A 21,500-nucleotide genomic window follows, 5' to 3' on the forward strand; every position below is an offset into this window, starting at 1 on the left:
GGAGCGCCGCCCTCGTTCGCTCCAGGAACCTAGAACATGGATTTCCTTCGGAGTGCGAGAGAAGAGGTCCTAGGCCCTCGAGCAACGATGCCTCCAAGAAGGTGTGTGACGCCCACAGGCTTCGCCATCGTTGGCTCCGGCAAAGGCCGGAGCAAGGCTTTTGCCTGGAGCAACTGAAGGAAGCCCTTCCCTCAAATGGCACACGAGAGCCACTGCCCGCCTGAACCACCAGCCGCCACCAGAGCCTGGAGCCACCGACCAGAACAGCCTCACCGCCGCCACCTGCACCGTGCAGAACCGCCGACCAGGCCACCCCATCACCACCACAGGAGCCAAAACCGGCCACGTCTGGTCAGATTCGGTGCCCTGCGCAATAGCCACAACCAACCCATTGGCCAGCACCAAGCGTTCGTAGCACGACCGAGGGCCGACGCATAGCCGCAAAGTACCGAGGGGGCGCTCATTTGGGCGCTTGTGCTAAAAGAAAAAATAAATAAAGATGAAGCATCGACATAAGCATCTAGGTTTTCAACGTAGAAGCGCTAGTCCCAACGCTTACCTTTTATCTTCTTCCAGACGAGCATGCCAACCGCCCATTTCTCCAATGCATCCATAGAAGCATCGACGCCAAAACAGATAACGCCTGACCAAACACTGAACCGGCTAGCTACCTCACTCTAGATGTCTCCTCTCGAAATCTCCACACCCTTCCCCATCCCACCATCCCTCGTTGGATCTGGTGAGCCATGGTGAATGGCGGCATGCGGATGGGGAAGCAACAACCTGCATCGTCATCGTGGGGACGAGATCGATTGGGCAGCGAGGCTGAGGATGGGAAGAGAGCAGCGCGCAGGTGCGCCTTCTCGCAGGCGGACGAGGCCGGAGGAACTCGCGACGAGCCGGGAGGACAGGGAAAAGGAGGCAGTGAGGCGCAAGCTCGAGGCGTACAAGATGGACAAACTCGTCAGTATCGTTATCAAGTACGACGTCTAGGTAATATGCCCGCCCCTCACTCTAACAATCCCTAGTGAATTAGTTTGGCTCCTTCTGAGGTGAAGAAATTTATGGTCTCGCAGCAGAACAAGCGATGGTGATTTAAAGTTTGGCATGTTTCGAAATGACTGATTTTTAACCGTAGATAGTAACAAAAAGAAATTTGAGACTACACCTCGGAATTAGGATAGCAATTTCTTATCTAGTATTGCAGTGATAATTTCACAACATTGGATGCAAATATACATAAACAAGATAATAAATAAAAATATCCCACTTACAGTTTATGGCATCATTAGGAAAAACAGAACCTCCTTTTTGTTATAACAAAAATGAACTTCGATGCACTAGTGCTGCAGTACTAATTTGACTTGACAGTACTGTCATATTCCACTACGGACAATATCAATTTCATTCAGACATCCTCAAGTTAAGAAATTTGAATGGTTAATTCATTTCTAACTTATACATTTGAAGAGATTTGGAAATCAAGTCATGGTTAGATTCTCCAGTAGCTGTGAATGCATCATTGACCCTGCGCCACATGCCATTGAATAGCAGAATTTCAGAGTTCATCTTACCCCAATGACATTTGATTTGGATGTGTTGTCTTCTGCGATTATCAGCAATATTTGCGTTAAATTCTTCAATGACTTGAAACCAGTAATCCTCGACACCGCTTTCATTGCCAACAAAAACCAGTGGGAACATTTAACCAAGCATTTACCTGCTCAATTTATAAAATATTGTTAGGCCAACCTTTTCATGATATAGTAACTATTGATTATTAAACAAATGAGTTATGACGCATAGATATCCTCTTCGCTCCGTTGTAAGTGTATGTCTTCAATATTGGCATTGACGATAACCATTTGCTGGAACTAAATTGGACTACTATCATGGGGGTGAAGTATGTGCAACAAGTAGAGTATTTGTAGGTTCAAGTAAATGTTGAATTATTAATTATTACTAATGCATGCATAATTTAGTGGTCACTCTTGCTTTGACTGGCAGAGAACTTGTATTATAAAATAGAAAAATCTCAAATTACATGATACATTGGCATTCTAGTATCGATGTATGTAACAAAGTAAAGAATTTTTTCTACATAATAAAGTAAATGGGAAAGGTAATTGAAGTGATATATTAAAAATGAAAATAACATTCTAAAATGTTTCATGATTGTTTTAGTTTCCTTCAAATAGTTGTCCACTAAAAATATTTAGTGCCCATTGGTGTTCACTCTTTTCATATTCATCCATATGAGAGGCATCGACCATTATGAGTTCCTTGTTGTTACTAGACATTTTGATCATCTCTCTTGTCTTGTCAATCTCAAGCTTCTCTTTGGAGAGTCGAAGCTGCACCTCTGTCATTTTTTCTTGCGTGGATGCTCGTAATGCTTTCATGTGATGGTATAATTGAACATTTTTTGTGTGTAAGTGTTACAAAAGAGTTGTCATCTTCGACTTTTCCTTTATTTTTCCTTTCGCCCATTTGGTTCCACCTGGGAGAGTTTCTTTTTCCATCTGAGTTTGTATGTTAGCATTACCTTTGCCTTTTCCCTCCTTGCAGTGTCTAGTCTACTTCTGGTGGACTCTAACCTTCTCCCACCGGTACAATAGTGTAAATTTTTATCCTATCTCCTTGTATCTGGCTAGTGTTTTCTGGACAAGCTGCAAGTCACATTGACCACTCGGGTGGGCATCTTTTAGCCTGCAATAAACTCAATGAAAAGCAACAACTTTCCTATTAGTTTTACCCCAATGGTCCTTGAAGTTTTTGTTGTTTCTCCTCCGGTGGACGAACTGTTTTTGTTGTAGTCATCTGTTACATTCTTCTAGTACACCTCTCCCTTTTTGTTATTTCCAACAATAGAGTCTATGGACTTATTAAACCAAGTACTTATGTGCAATAAAAAAATTATATTCCTAAATGTTTCTTGAATAAAAATATTGAACTTCTTAAATATGGAAATAATGGAGTTATTCTACGAAGCGTTAATGTGCATGAAAATTTATTATATTTATACAAGTTTGTTAAAAAATATATGTGTGTACAAATTACTGGAAGGAAAAAAATATGTGTCTACTAGTTACTTGAAGGAAAAAAATAAAATGTTCTAAATATTAAAATGATGTAATTACTTAATCAACTGCCAATGAGCGATAGCATTCATTGTATTTCTATTTGTTCCTAAAATAAAAAATGTGGAATAGATGGATTTTTTTCTAGTGAAGCATTAACATTAATAAGATTTTATTACCAATGGCTTTATGATAAATAAAAGTTTATTCCCACATGTTTAAAAAACTATAGCAATAAAAATACTTGATGGCTACTCACCAGTTTAATGTTGTCCTCCTTGTCCTCCTTGGTCGAAGCTAGACGCCGACCTCGGCTATCTTCTTCATTGTTGTCGTCTTGGTCACTGGTACCATTGTGTTGAATACTCAGAGCATAACCATAGTCGCAATGTCCACTAGAATCAAATTGTTGGGACATATGTGGTTGGGAAGACAAATTTATTGGATAATTAGGAGGTGGATACATCTCTGGATTTTCATACTAGAAGCTAGCAAAAGCGAACCAGTCGTTCTGAAAGGGATTCATTGGAAAACCGTGATGTGTATGAACAAAAAATTGTGTGAGATATGCAAGGATTGTGTTGTGTATGAGCAGATAATTTTGGGACATGCATACAACTGGAACATGCAAGTAGGAATATATATATATAGCAATATAGTTTCGCTCCATGCTTTAGTTAGTCCGATTTAGCTGTGTATGACCGAAGGAATGGTTGAAGTAACTTGACATACCTTGTTTTTAACTTCGTACTCACCATGCTTTAAGGTTTGAAGATTGCGATTTTCGTCCCTATTGACCCAGCTTGGCATTCACATGCATTTCATTTTTAAACATTCATTTTTTATCAATTCAGGTTTTTATAGAATATTGTTGTGCGTGAAGAGAAAAGAAACAAATCATTATGTCTACCTGCGAAAGGAAATCGGCTGAGTTGTTGAGTAAAGCTTGTCTAGTTCAGCGATCATCTGAGCCCAGATTGGAGCAGAGAGAGGTTGTCGCAAAAAAAAGAGCCGAAGCACCCCGCCACAAGCTCCGCGTCCATGCCAACCCAAATCCTGGGATCGGGCCTGATCCCAGGATTTGGGTTGGCATCGATGTCGAGCCTGTCGCGGGGCGCTCCGCCTCTTTTCTTTGCGCCAGCCTTTTTCTCCGCTCCAATCTGGCAGCGAGCGTTACCTGGAGCTCTACAAATCAGTAAGTCTCGTAAACTGCTCAACTATACCAGCTCTACTCAAGTAACTCGGTTGATTTCTTTGGCAGCTAGACATAAAGATCGGTTTCTTTTCTCTTCACACACAACAATATTCTATAATAAATATAGAGCTTGTTTATTTATTTTAATTCTCCATGACACCTGAATACTTAGATAAAACTGAATTGATAAAAAGTAAATGTTTAAAAATAAAATGCATGTGAATGCCAAGCTGGGTCACTAGGGACAAAAATCACAATCTTCAAACCTGAAAGCACGGTGAGTATGAAGTTAGGAAAAAAAGTATGTCAAGTTACTTCAACCATTTGTTCAATCATACATGGCTAAATCGGACTAACTAAATCATGCATGCAGTCAAGCTATCTCACTATATATATTCCAACTTGCAGGTTCGAGTGGTATGCACATCCCAAAATTATCTGCTCATACACAACACAATTCTACTCATATCTCACACAAGTTTTTGTTCATACAGATCACGGTTTTCCAACGAATCCCTTCCAGAACGACAGGTTCGCTTCCGCTAACTCCCAGTATGAAAATCCAGAGATGTGTCCACCTCCTAATTATCCAATAAATTTGTCTTCGCAACCACATATGTCCAAACAATTTGATTCTAGTGGATATTGTGACTATGGTTATGCTCTAAGTATGCAACACAATGCTACCGATGGCCAAAACGACGACGATGATGAAGATAGCCGAGGCTGGTGTCTAGCTTCGACCGAGGAGGACAACATCAGACTGGTGACTAGTCATCAAGTATTTTTATTGTTATAGTTTTTAAACATGTGAAAATAAGTTTTATTTATCACAAAGCCATTGGTAATAAAATCTTATTAATATAAGCGCTTCATTAAAAAAATATCTATTCCAGACTTTTTTATTTTAGGAACAAGTAGAAAGACAATGAATGCTATCGCTCATTCGCACTTGATTAAGTAATTCCATCGATTCAATATTTAGAACATTTTTTCCTTCAAGTAAATAGTAGACATATATTTTTTTCTCGTTCTAGTAACTTGTACACACACATATTTTTAACGAACTTGTAGAAATATAATCAATTTTCACCCACATTAACGCTTGGTAGAATAACTCCATTATTTCCATATTTAAGAATTTCAGTTTTTTTTATTCCAGATAATTTCTTGGTTGAATAACTCCATAGACTCCATTGATGGAAATAAAAAAAGGGAGAGGTGTACTGGAGGAATGTAACGGATGACTACAACAAAAACAGTTCGTCCACCGGAGAGAAACAACAAAAACTGCAAGGACCATTGGGGTAAAACTAATAAGAAAGTTGGTGTTTTCATTGAGTTTATTGCAGGCTAAAAGATGCCCATGCGAGAGGGCAATGTGACTTGCAGCTTGTCCAGAAAGCCCTAGCCATGTACAAGGGGATAGGACAAAACTTTAAACTATTGTACTGGTGGGAGAAGGTTGGAGTACACCAAAAGTTGAGTAGACACTCCGAGGAGGAAAAAGGCAAAGGTAATGCTTACATACAAACTCAGATGGGAAAAGAAACTCGCCCGATCGAACCAAACTGGTGAAAGGAAAAGAGAAAGAAAAGGTCGAAGATGACGACTCTTTCATAACACTTACACACGATGATGTTCAATTATACCATGACACACAAGCATTACGAGTATCGTCGCAAGAAAAAATGGCAGAGGTACAGCTTCGACTCTCCAAAGAGAAGCTTGAGATTGGCAAGACAAGAGAGAAGATCAAAATGTCTAGTACCTATAAGGAACTCATAATGGTCGGTACCTCTCATATGGATGAATATCAAAAGAGTGAACATCAATGGACACTAAAAAATTTTAGTGACCAACTATTTGGAGGAAACTAAAACAATCATAAATCATTTTAGCATATTATTTTGATTTTTTAATGTGTCACTTTAATTACCTTTTCCATTTACTTTATTGTGTAGAAAAAATGGTTTACTTTGTTACATACATTGGTACTAGAATACCTATGTATCATGTAATTTGAGATTTTTTTATTCAATAATACAGGTTCTCTACCAGTCAAAGCAACAATGACCACTCAATTATTCATGCATTAGTAGTAATTAATAATTCAACATTTACTTGAACCTATAAATACTCTACTCTGTTGCACATTTCACCCCACATGCAGTAGCCCAATTTAGTTCCAACTAATGGATATAGGCAATGCCAACATCGGAGTCATACACTTACAATGAGCAAAGAGAATAGTCTATGCCGGTAAGTCATTTATTCAATTATCAATAGTTACTATATCACAAAAAGGTTGGCCTAACACCATTTTATGAATTGGGCAGGTAAATGCTTGGTTAAATGTTCCCACTGATTTTGTTGTTGTCAACGAAAATGGTGCCCGGGATTACTGGTTTCAAGTCGCTGGAGAATTTAACGCAATTATTGCCGATAATCGCGGAACACAACCTATCCAAATCAAACGTCATTGGGGTAAGATGAACTCTGAAATTCTGCTATTTGATGGCATGTGATGAACTCTGAAATTCTACTATTTGATGGCATGTGGCGCAGGGTCAACGATGCATTCACCGCTACTGGACAATCTAACCAGGACTTGATTTCAAATCTCTTCAAATGTATAAGTTAGAAATGAATCGACCATTCAAATTTCTTAACTTGTGGATGTCTGTATGAAATTGTCCCCAGTGGAAGAAGACGTACTGTCAAGTCAAATTAGTACTATAGCATTAGTGCGTCAAAGTTCAGTTTTGTTCTAATAAAACAGAGGTTCTATTTTTCCTAATGATGCCATAAACTATAAGTGGGATAATTTTGATTAATTTTCTTGTTTATGTATATTTGCATCTAGTGTGCAATTGTGAAATTATCACTGCAATACTAGATAAGAAAGTGACATCCTAATTCTGAACTATAGTCCCTAATTTCCTTTTGTTACTATCTAAAATTAAAGATCAGTCATTTGAAACATGTCAAAACTTTAGACCACCATCTCTTGTTCTTCGGCAATACCATAAATTTCCTTCATAGAACTATTGTTGTATCAATTCGACAAGAAAAGGCACAAACATATCACAGCTAATTCACCAGGGATTATTAGAGCGACGGGCAAGAAGATTACCTGGACGTTGCACTTGATAACGATATCGGGGAGCTTCTCCATCTTATACGCCCTGTGCTTGCGCGTCGCTGCCTCTCCTTCTCCCTGTCCTCCAACCTCGCCGCGAGTTCCTCCGGCCTCGTCCGCCTGCTGGAAGGCACGTCTGCTGCCTCCTCCACTCGCGCGCCGCCATCTTCCTATTCGTCAACCTTGCCGCCAGCTCCTCTGGCCTCATTCATGAGGGTTTGTGCCGCCTCCGCCAGCGTACCGCTCTCTTCCCGCCCATTAGCCTCGCCGCCGGACTGGCCTCTCGTCCCCATGATGCGGACCGCCCGTCGCCATTCGCCGTGTCTCGCTGGATCTAACGTGCAGACCGGCCTCTCGTTCCCATGATGAGGACGCAGGTTGTTGCCTCCTCCGTCCGCGCGCCACCATTCGCCGTGGCTCGCTGGATCTGACGTGGGATGAGGAAGGGTGCGGAGAGTTCGAGAGGAGACAGCTGAGAGTGAGGTAGCTAGCCGGTTCGGTGTTCGGTCGGGTTATCCTTTTTGGCGTCGAAGCTTCAGTGGATGCATTGGAGAAACGGGCGCTTCGCATGCTCGTCCGGAAGAAGAGAAAAAGGGCAGGTGCTCCTGCGCTGAAAATCGAGACGCTTATGCCGATGCTTCATCTTTATTTATTTTTCTTTTAGCGCAAGCGCTCAAATAGGCGCCCCTGCATTGAACATGTCTTAGAAAACTACTACTCCCTCCGTCACAGTTTATAAGACGCACATCAGAAATCTCTGGGACCAAGGTGATCCACGATTGGCTCCAGTTTTCTTTCCTCTCGACTAAAAAATAGCTGCGTAAGTTAAACCACAACGCCTAATTAGCTGAGAAATCAAAGCACAGTAAACAACCGGGCCATTAAACGAGCCGTCCGTATGCATGCAGTGGTGGAGTAGTAAAGCCTGCCTAGTACTAGTCTAATTAACTACTCTAAGCAGTAAATGCCAACGCGCCTTAAATCTCACATATTCTGAAAATGCATGTAAACGGAAGTGTGCCTTATAAACTGTGATGGAGGGAGTAGCGTTAAACTATGTTTCATGCAATGAAACCGGGGAAATTGCTTTACTTCATTAATTTTGACTTTTTTTTAAACAAACTTCATTAATTTTGACTTTTTTTAGACAAACTTCATTAATTTTGACTGATACACTTCACAGGAAAATGGGCCTCGAAACGTTACATTGTGTGCTTAAATGACTGTTTTTTAAGACCCAGCAATCGTTGCATTTTCATGTACTCCCTCTATATCAAAATAAAGACCCTTTTTGACACTCTCATAGTGTCAAAAAATCTTATATTATGTTACAGAGGTAGTATTATAAGCAGGGGCAGAACAAACTGTACAGGGTGATCATTCATCATCTTGTACGGTTTCCACGTCTGTAGACCTTGTAATCTCCATGTTTAATGCAACGTGCGGTTACTACTAAAGAAAGACGATCCAAGAAAGACAAACCCTCGGCGTGTTTGGTTGGGGGTAATTAGATCTAGGGAATGGGAATTGAAGGGGTATAAGACTTCAAATCTACTGTTTGGTTGGGGGATTGAGAATTAATAAGGGAATAAGCATGGGATTTTAGACTTCAACTCTCACCGTTTTATTAATAGGGGAGGGGTGGGAATTGGAAGGGAATTGTTTTAGTGAGTCAATCTTAACCCTTCATCATAACTTATGTAACTTCCCATGTCTAGTCCCTCACCAATTCCGATGAACCAAACAAGGGAATACCGTTTCTCCTCAAATCTCAGACATAATTCCTATTATGTGCCAAATAGAGGATTGGGAATAAAACGTCTCATCTCATGTCTAATCTCAATACAACTCCCTACTCTAAACTCCCATTCCCCTTCCCAAATATTGTCAAACGCGCTGTAAACCCTATTGCGATCATTCACAAGATGATCAAGGAAAGACAGAAAAAAAGGAAAATGAGAAGAAACAGTGGCCGGACAGAGGCGGAGAACGATTAGCGTGCTATATCTCATGTTCCCTTCCCCGAACAGGGGTTGCTCCGGCGAGCCGCCAGTGCTTCATCGCACGCCGGATTGAAGCAACAACGTCGCTTACTTGTGCTAACTTCCTCCTGTAAGACTCGATTGTTCAGCTCAGCCCAAATCTCCCAGGCAGTGAGGTGGACCGTACCCCTTTGCATGCGCCCTGGAGCAATGAGAGGACAAATCCAACATTGTGCAAGCTCGATTCTTTCTTTTGCTTTTGCAATGCCGAGTGGGACACAAAGCTCAACACACATGTGTTGCATTCCCTATCTTACTCGCTTTCCGTTCATTGTCCCATCTTGCTTGCCGATGTCAAAGGACCTGAAAGACCTAGGAGCTTCAAGTTCGAGAATTTTTGGACCTCCATGTCGGGGTTCCACAAGGTGGTTCACAAGGCTTGGAATGAACACTTGGACCACACCGAGCCTTACCAAGTTCTATTCCACAAGCTCAAGAAAACGGTCATTCATCTCACTGGGTGGAGTAGAGGGCTCTTCTCCGAAGCTAAGGTTGACCTCCACGCCGCCCTTTTGGTGATCTTTAGGCTTGATACCGCCAAGGAGATGCGACAATTATCTGTTAACGAGCACGACCTTTGTGCTAGACTAAAGAAAGGGGTCATAAGTTTGGCAGTGCTTGAGAGATCAAGGAAAATGCAATGTGCAAGGATTACCAACTTGGGAGAAGGGGATGCAAACACTAAAAAAATTCACCGCTGCATCAATGCAAGGAGGAAGAACCACATTCATAGGCTCAAGCATGGCCAAGGATGGGTGACCGAGCATGAAACCAAAGAGAAAATTATCCTTCACCATTTCATCGATGTCATGGGGAAAGGGTGTTATAGTTCCAAAGACTTCAATTGGGATGAGATAAATTTGGAGGTTCCGGACTTGGATGGGCTTGATAGATACATTTCCGAGAAGGAGGTGAAAGATGCCATTGATGATATGCCTAGTGCCCAGGCTCCCAGGCCGGACGATTTCACGGGTGCATTCTTTAAGAAGTGTCGAGGGCCATAAAGGTTGATATCATGAAGGTCATCCAACACTTTGATTCCTTGCATGCGACAAATCTTCATTGGCTTAACTTTGCAAATGTCGTGCTTTTGCCCAAGAAGGAGGGTGCGGAAGGGGTCTCAGACTATAGGCCGATTAGCCTCATTCACGAGATTGCAAAAATTATTACAAAGGTGCTCTCTCTCCGGTTAGACTTGCATATGAGCGCACGTGTCTCCAATTCTCAGTGATTTCATCAACTGAAGAGCTATGTTTCCTTATTCAGAGGCATGTAATAGAATGGAAAGCAGTATTTTCCCCCAAGCCGAAAGAGATAGCTGTGCAAACACATCTTTGGATGGCACCCCGGAAGATCGTATTAAGTTTAACAGTGACAGTGCGTTCTCGGAAGCTTCAGGTGAGGGTGGATGGGGCGTGGTGCAGTGGCGGAGCTTGAGATGAAATTATGGGGGGGCATGGGCTGAAGGGGGGGGCAAATATGATTGCTTTAGGCTGATTTTAGTCGAAAATTAGACCAAATATTAAGGCATATGTTCATGTTTTCCTATGAGCTGGGGGGCCATGGCCCAGGTTGGCCCCCAAGTAGCTCCGCCACTGGCGTGGTGGCACGAGACCATGAGGTCGACAATCGCCGTTGCTGCAACCGGACATCTCCATATAGCACGCCAACCTCTTCAAGCGGAGGCCGCAGCGTTGCAGAACGTGATCAGTATTGCAGAACAATTGGGCATTGGTAGGGATATGTTTGAAACAGAAATCTCGTCAATGCGATTACTTCTGGAGCATATGACCTTTCTAGTCTAGAGCATCAGTTCCTTGATATTATGTATCGTTTTACTCTGTCGTTTATTCAGTATCTTGCTGAGTATTGTCCTCGGGCGTGTAATCATGTTGCTCACTGGTTAGAAGCTAAGAGTGAAAGGGGGTGTCATGGATACCATACTTTGTGGTTGACGACCTACCCTGATGATGTAACCTGTCTGACGGCCGGCGATCTCGCCGTGTCTTTGGAATACAAATGTTCCATCCATCCAAAAAAAGGAGTATACATGACAACTTCACGTGCGTGTGGAACCTTTGCTCGCCGGTTACATAAGAGGAAGACCCCCTCGCTCGCCTTCAAGCTCAATATCCGCAAGGCTTTTGACTCTGTCAAATGGGAGTACATCTTAAATCTTCTCCAAAAGCATGGATTTCCAAGCAAATTTCGCGATTGCGTTACCACTCTTCTCAGCGCACAATCCTCACGGATCCTTCTCAATGGTGTGGCCGGCCCTCCCATCAAGAATGGTCAAGGGGACCCCCTCTCCCCCCTGCTTTTTGTTATTGCGATTGACCCCCTGCAACAAATGCTCGAACTGGCAACTAAGAAGGCAAGATCCGAGGGAGATGCATCATGGTGAGAACATCGCTAGACGCGGATGATGCGGCAATCTTTATGGCCCCTATCAAGGGTGACATTGATAACCTCGCGGGCATTCTGAGAGGATTTGGGGAGGTTACGGGTAGGGCTGTCTCCAGGAAATCGGGGCCCCGGTGCGAAATTTAAAACGGGGCCCAAAAATTAGACAAAGACTGTATAACTAAAACCTGATATAGCTAATTATTCTTTCATAAATGTGTTAAATACTAATGCTATAACAGTAAAGATAATACTAATGCTATAGAGTAAAGGTAATAATACTAAAGCAATTAGCTGCCCTCGTCTTCTTGCAAAGTCATCCGTCTAATTATTCTAGGTTGCTTTGTGGTAGGATGTGGACACTCCTGTTTTCATGTATTTTTCTTTTGATCTGCTTTGTAAGAGTATCTTCTCATCATCATGTATCTATTTGGCTGTGTTGCTTTATTTGTAAAGCAGGGTGGAAGCCTTTATCGGTAAATGAGGATTTCACTTATATCTTCATGACAAATCTTCTTCAAGATATCATTATCATCTATTATTGTGGTCAGTATATTCGGTCTCTCTTGAAATGAAATAGGTATAGCAGCCTAACACACTAGTGTGAAGAATTTGTACTAGAATTAAGGGTTGAATTACGGGTAGTGTGTCACATCAATCCTATTAATTTTGATTAGAAACAACAACAAGCCTAACAAAGTAGTACTATATTAGTAGGGATTGCATTTGATTTGGCAGGAAACTATGAAAAGAGCCAGAGAGAGAGAGAGATTGTAGTAGAAAATAACCCTAATGTAGTGTTCCTCGCTCACCTATTTTGACTACAACCTTATGACTTACGGCTTACCTGGGATCAGTGGACTGCCTGGAATATATTTGGGGATGATTGGACGCGGTTCTGCAGTAGCGAAGCCGGCGGCGACGGCCAGATGCACAACGGACTCAACATGGAGGCGACCGCGATCGATCTCGTCGCCGAAGCAGGCAGGGCGGCGGCTCGCTGTTCTCTCGCTCGTGAAATCGTGGAGATGCGCACGCGTGGTGTAGCAAGTAGGCCTGCGTTGTTTTTTCAATCCAAATTTCTACTGTACAAACAAGCCCAAAGGGAGTGGGCCACCTGTACTGGGCTAACAGGGGCCTGGATCCCGTTCACCGTAACACATCCGTCCTGCGCGAGCAGGCCACAGTTTTCTCTTCTTCGATCGTGATGAACCACGCAGCTGCAAAGTCATCCTGCCGGGAGCCTCTATCCCTTACAGAAGACATGGGCATCCAGAACTTTGTCGTCGCCTCGGACTGCCGGCAAGTCGTATCAGATATTAACAGGAAGTCACATGGAACGTATGGAGCGATCATTGCGGAGATAAACCTTAGAGCATCTACCTTTCATTATAATTTTTTTTAGAGTCGTACTGTTAATTATGAAGCACATAGCTTAGCCAAGTTTTCCTTCTCTAGAGGTCCGGGATGCCATGTTTGGTTCGGCGTGCCTCATGACCAACGATGTATCTCACTTCATGTGAACTTTAATGAATAAACTTAGTTTTACCCCTAAAAAAAAGCTGCAAAGTCATCCAGCAGTCAGACGAACCGGGAGAGCAACTAAAAGAGCGCTCGCTCCCAGTCTTCCCAGGAATCACTTGAGGATGGGCTACTTGGCGCACTCTCCACATGTCGCGCTCTGGACGCTTCCTCCAAATTTTTTTATTTTTCTACACGCGTTTTTGGCTTTATAGATGGGTTTTTTCTGGATTTTTTTGGCTTTTCGGTTTTTCACCGGTCTTTCTTAGCTTTTGGAAAAAGAAAATTGCACATTTTTTTACGTGGAAAAACACGTTTTCTTTTTTCCCTCTTCGCGAGGCACGGTGTCTCTCGAAAACGAAAAAAAAACATTTTTCTCTTTTTTTCACGAGAGGCATGGTTTTGCTTCCATGAGAGGCATGGCCGTGCCTCTCGAAAATGGAAAAAACATGTTTTTTTTCTTCTACGAGAGGCACGGTTTTGCTTCCGCGAGAGGCATGGCCGTGCCTTTCGAAAATGGGGGAAAACGTGTTTTTATTTCTTCCACGAGAGGCATGGTTTTGCTTCCGCGAGAGGCATGGGCGGAAACGGAAAAAAACGCATTTTTTCGGTCCGTGAGAGGTACGGTCTTGCTTCCGCGAGAGACACGATCGTGCCTCTCAAAAAGAAAAAGAAAAACGTGCTTTCCCTTTCTTTACGAGAGGCACGATTTTGCTTCCGCGAGTGGCACGGACGTGCCTCTCGAAAACGGCTTTTGGAAAGGAAAAAACGTGCTTCTAGTCTGGTTTATTTCGTGAAAAAAAAGTTCATCAAAACCTATCAACATGGGATCTAGTTTTGAAGATCTCGACGCGATCCAACGGTGAAAACGGTTCGAGATATGGACGCACGGTTTAAGAGATAAATCATTTTGAATAAACGAATCTACGAAAAAAGGGAAAACTCTCTGACTGCGACAAGCGGCGCGGAAGGAGTACTTCTCAACTAGTGATTTCGACGAACCGGACGGTTCTCCTGGTTTTCTCTCCGATCCCCCCCCCCCCCCCCCCCCCCGGATTTTGGGGGCCCTGTGCGATCGCTCACGTCGCACGCCCTCATCGACGGGCCTGATTACAGGACTATGCACTAACTTTCATAAGAGCTCAGTGGTGCCCATTCAATGCAACCATATCAACCTTGATTTCATCTTACCGACAACTAGAGCTTCCTTCCCCCATGCGATATTTGGAGCTTCCACTTGACAGCTCAAAAGAGTGAACCTTCAATATCTTGTGGACAGGGTTGGGGGCAAGCTCGTCACTTGGGGGGGGGGGGGGGGGGGTGAGGGGGTCCAAACATAACCTCCATTGGCCACACGGCTCTCGTCAAGTCCGTGATCACTTCCCAAGCAATCTACTTCATCACTGTGGTACCGCCAAGTATACTCCATGACGTCAACAAGCTCGAGCGAGCTTTTATTTGGTCTGCTTCGGACAAAACCACCGGCACTGAATGCAAGGTCAATTGGGAGGTGGCTTGCCGACCTCTTGAATATGGAGGTCTAGGAGTGCTCAACACTGACAAATTTGCACGCACTTAGGCTCCATAGTCAGTCATATGAGTGGAATCAGCTATCCAAGTTGTGGGTTGGGATGGGAAATCCGTGGGACAAGGATGACCTCAACTTTTTCTATGCTTCCATGACCATCATCGTTGGCAATGAAGCGAGGACACCGTTCCGGAGCTCCCTTTGGCTCCTTGGCTGAAAGCCTATGGATATCGCTCCACTTATACATGAGGCATCCACAAGAAAAGAAAATGGAAAGTGTGGGAAGCACTTATGGGCAACGCGTGGATCTTCAAAATCAAACCTCCTACCATCGTCACCGCCCAACACATCTGTGAATTCTTCTTGCTTTGGATGCTTCTCCATGAGGTGCAACTTTTTACACACGTTGATGATGATATTGTGTGGAAACACATGGCTAATGGACAATATTCAGCGGCGTCTGCTTACAAGGTGCAATTCTTCAGAAAGATTCGCTCATCAATGGAGCATGTGCTTTGGAAAGTTTGGGCACCGACAAAGGTCAAGTTCTTTGCTTGGTTGGCTATGCAAGACCGCATTTGGACTGCTGATAGGCTGGCTAAGCAGGGATGACAGAATTGCGGTCTTTGCCCGCTTTGCAAGATGGTGCAAGAATTGGGTTACCATTTCTTTTTCAAGTGCCGGTTCACTATCCGGCTTTGGCGCTTGATGATCGACAAGCTTCATCTTGATAGCATTGACCCATCTTTGTGGCATTTGGAGAGCTCCGTCAACGATTGGTGGATGGATCGCTCCAAGGTGGGAACTACCCATAGAAAAGCGATAGCCTCCCTCATTATACTTGTATAGTAGACAGTTTGGAATGAGAGAAACGCTCCCCCCAAAATCTTGCTCGACATGATCATCGACAAAATGAAGCTTTGGTAACTGCAGGTGCAAAATATTTAGGGGCTTTTATCTTGGGAGAATAATCGTGTTCGTGCTTGTGGGTCTCTTGTAACACAAACTCTTTCCTCCTCTTAATCAATATATGAGACAAATCTTTTGCCTCCGTTTCAAAAATAAATACATCTGGTAGGTATTAATATCAATGGCAGATGGTTTCAGTTCAGCTGCCAAAAGGTCCAGAAGTTCTTCCAAAATAACCACTGATATAATACATAATAAAATTGTCATTAACAAAGCAAGATATATGTATTCTTGCAGCTCCTAAGAACTCCAACGTCATCTGAATCAATCATGGAAAATCTTGCATATGTTTACAGATGAACATACAAGATTTTTATTAATAGATTTGTCAACTTGTATAACACAGATTGTAAAGCATTAAATCAATTGCATATGGCGCAAACTAATTAACCGATGAAGCAATGTGAATCACGGGGAATTCATTAGTGATCCCACTATGTTGATGGTTGGAGCCACAAGTTGAGGTGATCAAAAACATACCTGAAACAGTCAAACCATCTAATCTGAGACCATCAACAGTCCTGAGTAGAGCAGATGTGCAGTATGGCTGCAGTAGAATGACAAGAATTAGGGAACAGTAAGAATAATTCAACCAATGCACGAGTACAACTTGTAGTTTTTCTTAACGGGCGCTACTATGATTGTAAATATCTCTATTCAATTCATCATATACTTGCATATTCCCATGTAATTCCTTGTTGCTTGAACAATCATCGTACTTTCTTAAATACACATTTTCCTGCAGTGCTTCTAACTAGTAATCAAAGGCTGGCACAAAGAAGCAATTGGGTTGCGTTATCAAACTTGAGCCATCCAATTCAAATGCTTGAGCAGGAGGAAATGGTGAGAAGCATTACTGACAAGAACTACACGATTGTTGCAGCAATATACTTACCAGCATTGATGAGACGAGCCACTCAATCTACAAATCTGCTCCACGAGTGCCATGCGCGAAAAAAGGTCATCAATACAGCCATGCAGGCATCCACTGGCTGGGCGGTGCATAGTCCGCCTGGTTGAAGCAACACGGAGGGGAGCTGCAGTGGCACACTAGAGCCACTTCGCGCTAGGCTGCTGGAGGTGGATCATGGCGAGGCGCCGCTGGAGGAGAGGTCGGTCGGTGAACAAAGCAAAAGATCATGGGACTTGGGCATCAGAACCTACTGCAATAACAAATGACTAATTTGCCATTCCAATCCAATTTTGGAAGAGCATGGAAGCACTCCTCATATGCTAATATCATTTGAACATAAAAGACAAGGATGAAATATATCGTACCTTATGGCTAGATATCTGGATTTCAAATCCAGGAAATATCCATATCCAGCAGATAGCTGATCGAATCTGGATTTAACTCCGACCAGATAGTAAATTTTCTTTCGGAATTTCAATTTGCCCCAATTTGGCTCCAGATCATGTGGAAACTATACGCCTGTATTTCAACCCTACGTGCAGCCCTGACTGAAACCATATAATCTGTTTAGTTATACTTTCTCTCTTGTTGTCCAGCACTCACCGAAATCCATTATGCCGATCAGAATCCTTGCCCACCCCAGATTGCAAAACGGCAAGTAAACAAACAGCAGAGAAGGGTCAAACTTTACTGTAAGTACTGAGCTTTGCACATTCAGATCATAAGAGCAGAGGAGGTCTATCACATGATTTGTCACTTGAGAATAATTGTACAGACACATAAGCTGAAGGCTTTATAGTTGGTACCTATACCAGTAAAAGCATAAGGCTACAACGAATAGTTCCTGGTAAGTCAGGCAACTTTACAATATGCTGATAAGCCAGTGGTGGTGCTTTGGAAAGGAATTATCACTTATTCCCGTTTCTCATGTAAGATTTATACAACCTCGAAATGATTTGGAACCCTAAATCTACCATCAGGGTTGGGCTCAGAAACATTTGCCGAGCAACAGCACACAATATGCAATACCCCACTTGCTGGTTAGAACCATCAGCAAGACAAAACAAATATTATTGGAGAAAAGGTGTGCATAGGCCTCGATATGCACATGTTGTTTTCAGATTCATTTACGTGGGTGATAAACATTTTGCTGCACCTCATAGGACAGGACTCAGAGTGGACATGGAAGCCCCAAACCTTTTTTTTTCCAACATCAGGGAGTAAATTCCTGGCTGCATTTCATTCGTGTGGCTACTGGGGACCATGAATATAACTTCTATTCTTGAGAAACACGAACAATTTTCTGCTCAAGGACTAGTGAGGACTCGTGTGGCTACTGGGGACCATGAATATAACTTCTATTCTTGAGAAACACGAACAATTTTCTGCTCAAGGACTAGTGAGGAAATTTCATCAGATATTTTGTGGCCCTTATGAACCAAATAAAATGGCTCCTAACCTTAAGGTAAATACAATAGCAATTTTTTCCATTTTCTAAAGGAATCCTTCAAAAGTAAGACAGTAACAGATCAGTGTAGTGTCCAGGAGGCACAGTGCCAGGTGAGCACTTTCAGATTCATGGATCTGTCAGATAGAGTTGCACAGGTGTTCGCCTCCGGTATTCACTTTCTGTGTGATGCTATATAGGAAGCATAGGAGAGTGCCATACTGTCGTGCTAAGTACTCTGAAAGCCAAAATGAATGCTAGTATGATATTACCACTAGTAAGCATGATACTCAAGTTTGCCTAGTTCGCTTCAGTTCACCCTCCCAGGCACCCCTTTCCAGGGGACTCGGGCCCGGTCCGTCGCCGAGGACGCCTCTCCAGACTACAATTCGGACGGCACAGACGCCTGATTCTCGAGTTGGGCTGCTCCGGGTTCGCTCACCGTTACTAGGGGAATCCTTGTAAGTTCCTTCTCCTCCGCTTATTTATATGCTTAAACTCAGCGGCTAGTCCCACCTGACCTGGGGGCTGGGGTCGCGGTTGAAGTGATGTGCGCGTCATTTGATGGGTCATTTGGGGGCCATCACGCCGGCTACATGTCGGATGCACTGCGTTAATAAAGCAAGGACGCCCACCATGTGCTGTGTCCAGTGCGGTACGCCGGCAGCCCGATCTTCGGCGCACCGCCTCTTGTTTTTTCGATAAAGGGCGATTTTATTATCTCAAATGTAGCATCAAGCGGATACAAAGCATTATGAGTAACACCCGGCCTCTGCATAACTAGGATGCACACGGCCCAATATGAAGGTCTGACAAAAAATGATGAAAAAAAACCGACAAATCAGCAGCAGTAGAGCCCTATAGACCAACACTATGCCTATGTCGATGGAGGTGGTGGATCGATCCGAAGGTTATGTTGCCACCCATGTTGGGAAAAAACCTCCATAGCCACCTCTTGTGACTTCCTTCAATGTGAACACTTGTGCACGCCAGAAAGACTGGGTCCAAGAAAAGACCAACCATTCAAACTTAAAACTGTGAACTGGCTGCAAGGTAGTTGGATCGAGAACAATGTTAATGGCTGAACTATACCAAAGAACAGAGTAACTCCTAGATTCTACCACATAAGGACCAAATGATCACATCCAACCTAAAGGCAGTGGGAAACTATGACCTAGCAGGCTAGCATACTTAGGGATCGCCAATTTCTCATTTCAACAACAATCCAACTAGGCATTTACTTGCTTTGTTTGCTAGGTATAAGTAGGTATAGACACGCTATGCTGGTACATTACTAGAGCATACCAAGCGTTTCAGGATGTCAGATTTTGAGAGGCTTCTGAGCAAGCGAGTCCTCTTACATCAGGAACGTAACCTTTCTCCATCATCCCCTCCTTGATTGTTTCATAGGTAACCTTATTTGGAACGAGACCTTTCTCCAACATCTCATTCAGGAGCTCATTAGCCTCCTCCATCTTCCCCATTCTGGAAAGGTGCTTGATGAAGACATTGTATGTGACCACATTTGCCCGTTTCCTACCTTTCTCCATCCTGGCCCTAATTTCATAGGCAGACTTAATGTTCCCCTTCTCACAGTACCCATTTATTATGTTGTTGTAAGTCCGATGCTCTGGTTCCAAGCCAACCATCAACATTTCATCCAAGAGCTTTACAGCTTTACGTACTTCCCCTTTGCAGCACAGGGCACCAATAAGTGTATTGTAAGTGACAATATCAGCTCTAACACCTTTGTCCTTCATCTCATCGAGAAGACCAGAAACACTGCCCCAATCCCCGCTCTGGTCAAACCCAGCTATCAGGCAATTGTATGTTCTGACATTTGGACTAATCCCCTTCCCTGCCATGGCCTCCTTCACAGCCGCCGTATCCATCATTTTACCGAGCCGGCGATATCCATCCATCAAGGTATTGTAAGTAACCACATTCGGTTCAACATTCCTCTGTGCCATACCATCAACCCAATTCTCAGCATCTGCCATTAAGCCCTTTTTGCAAAACCCATTCAGCACACTATTCAGGGTGGCCACATTAGGCGCCAGCCCCAGATCCTGCATCTCATCCACCAGCTTCACCCCTTCCTCTACCTTCCCCTCACAGCAGAGACCCCAAACAAGTGCATTGTATGTCCCCATGCTGGGCGCAATCCCCTGCTGTTTCATCTCCTCAAAGACTTTCACCGCAGCAGCAGTGTTCGAGTCCTGGCAATACCCAGTAACCAGCACATTGAATGTAACAACATTGGGCGAGATTCCAGCCTCGACCATCTCCTTCAAAAGCGCGTCGACGTGGTACATCCTCCCGACACGACCCTTCTTGCAGTAGCCGTCGATGAGAGCATTGTAGGTGGCCACAGAGGGGGTCAGCCCCCACGCCCTGATGTCCTTGGCGACATCGCCGGCCTTGCGAAGCTGCCCAGCCTTGCAGAGCCCGGAGACGACGATGTTGAAGGTGAAAAGGTCCGGCGACACGCGCCGCCGGAGCGCCGCCTTGAAGGCCCGCTCGGCGAGGTCGACCCGGTCGGCGGCGAAAAGGGCGGAGAGCAGGCTGTTCACCGAGAAGGCGGAGGGGCGGTGGCGCGGGTGGTTGTCGCCGAGGAGGAGGAAGGCCTCGTACGCCGCCAGGGGCTGGGAGGCCCTGGCGAGCGCGAGGACGAGCATGTCGGCGATGAGCGGCGCGGCGGCTGGGGAAGCCGCGGGGAGGGCGCGGACGATTGACGCCGGGGAGTGGAGGCGGGCGGCGGCGAGGGCGTGGAGCTCGGAGCGGAGCAGCGGGTGGAGGCCGTGGGAGGCGAGGCGGGCCAGCAGCAGCGCGTGGAGCCGGAGCGGGAGAGGCGCGCGGAAGTGGGAGCGGGACCAGCGCGCGAGGGAGACGAGGTGGGGGAGGGGAGGGGCCGGCGCGGTGCGGAGGAGGAGGTGGAGGACGCGGTGCGCGGCCGGCGCCGTGGCCGCGCCCGTGAGCGCCTGCAGGCGCGCGAACTGGCCAGCCGCGAGGTGCCGGAGCAGCGTGCGGAGCGGCATGGAGTGGTGTTTGTTAGGGGGAGAGGGTTTGGGGTGGGTTTTCTCAGTATCACAGTTCCCAGCGGTGATGATGACTGACTGGAAAATACAGACAGGAGGAGTTCGGCACAAACATTTCGCTTCAGAACCAGAAGCATGGCAGGAACGTAGGAGTATATGATTACGATGTCATCGCGTTTTGGATCCTACAAGATTGAAAATCATTCGATTACTCATAGGGGG

The 21,500-nt window shown here is 44.4% G+C and overlaps 1 protein-coding gene and 2 long non-coding RNA genes across 4 annotated transcripts; 1 reads left to right on the plus strand and 2 right to left on the minus strand.

The window, feature by feature from the left end:
• The first annotated feature begins 716 nt into the window (after nucleotides 1–716).
• On the plus strand, nucleotides 717–7,112 carry LOC123497552 (uncharacterized). The gene is made up of 3 exons (XR_006671358.2): nucleotides 717–993; nucleotides 6,615–6,762; nucleotides 6,844–7,112. It is a non-coding gene; the product is annotated as an uncharacterized lncRNA (long non-coding RNA).
• A 9,057-nt stretch (nucleotides 7,113–16,169) lies between these two features.
• Nucleotides 16,170–17,040, minus strand: LOC141042576 (uncharacterized). The gene is made up of 2 exons (XR_012205812.1): nucleotides 16,776–17,040; nucleotides 16,170–16,427 (listed from the first exon to the last, which is right to left on the minus strand). It is a non-coding gene; the product is annotated as an uncharacterized lncRNA (long non-coding RNA).
• A 223-nt stretch (nucleotides 17,041–17,263) lies between these two features.
• Nucleotides 17,264–21,293, minus strand: LOC109741840 (uncharacterized). Of its 2 annotated transcripts, none has more exons than XM_073511386.1 (2): nucleotides 19,546–21,293; nucleotides 17,264–17,341 (listed from the first exon to the last, which is right to left on the minus strand). In XM_073511386.1, exon 1 carries the CDS (start codon nucleotides 21,276–21,278, stop codon nucleotides 19,554–19,556), a length of 1,725 nt encoding a protein of 574 aa, XP_073367487.1. In that variant the 5' UTR covers nucleotides 21,279–21,293; the 3' UTR covers nucleotides 17,264–17,341; nucleotides 19,546–19,553. The 2 variants fall into 2 exon arrangements, with proteins under 2 accessions (XP_073367487.1, XP_020156505.1); XM_020300916.4 differs by lacking the exon at nucleotides 17,264–17,341 and adding an exon at nucleotides 18,931–19,286.
• Nucleotides 21,294–21,500: the final 207 nt, after the last annotated feature.

This window comes from Aegilops tauschii, chromosome 1 (assembly GCF_002575655.3).
Source record: "Aegilops tauschii subsp. strangulata cultivar AL8/78 chromosome 1, Aet v6.0, whole genome shotgun sequence".
NCBI lineage: Eukaryota > Viridiplantae > Streptophyta > Magnoliopsida > Poales > Poaceae > Aegilops > Aegilops tauschii.

Excerpts from the sequence above, each read along its gene's own strand:
- LOC109741840 (XM_073511386.1), bottom strand. The coding sequence starts at position 21,278 with ATGCCGCTCCGCACGCTGCTCCGGCACCTCGCGGCTGGCCAGTTCGCG.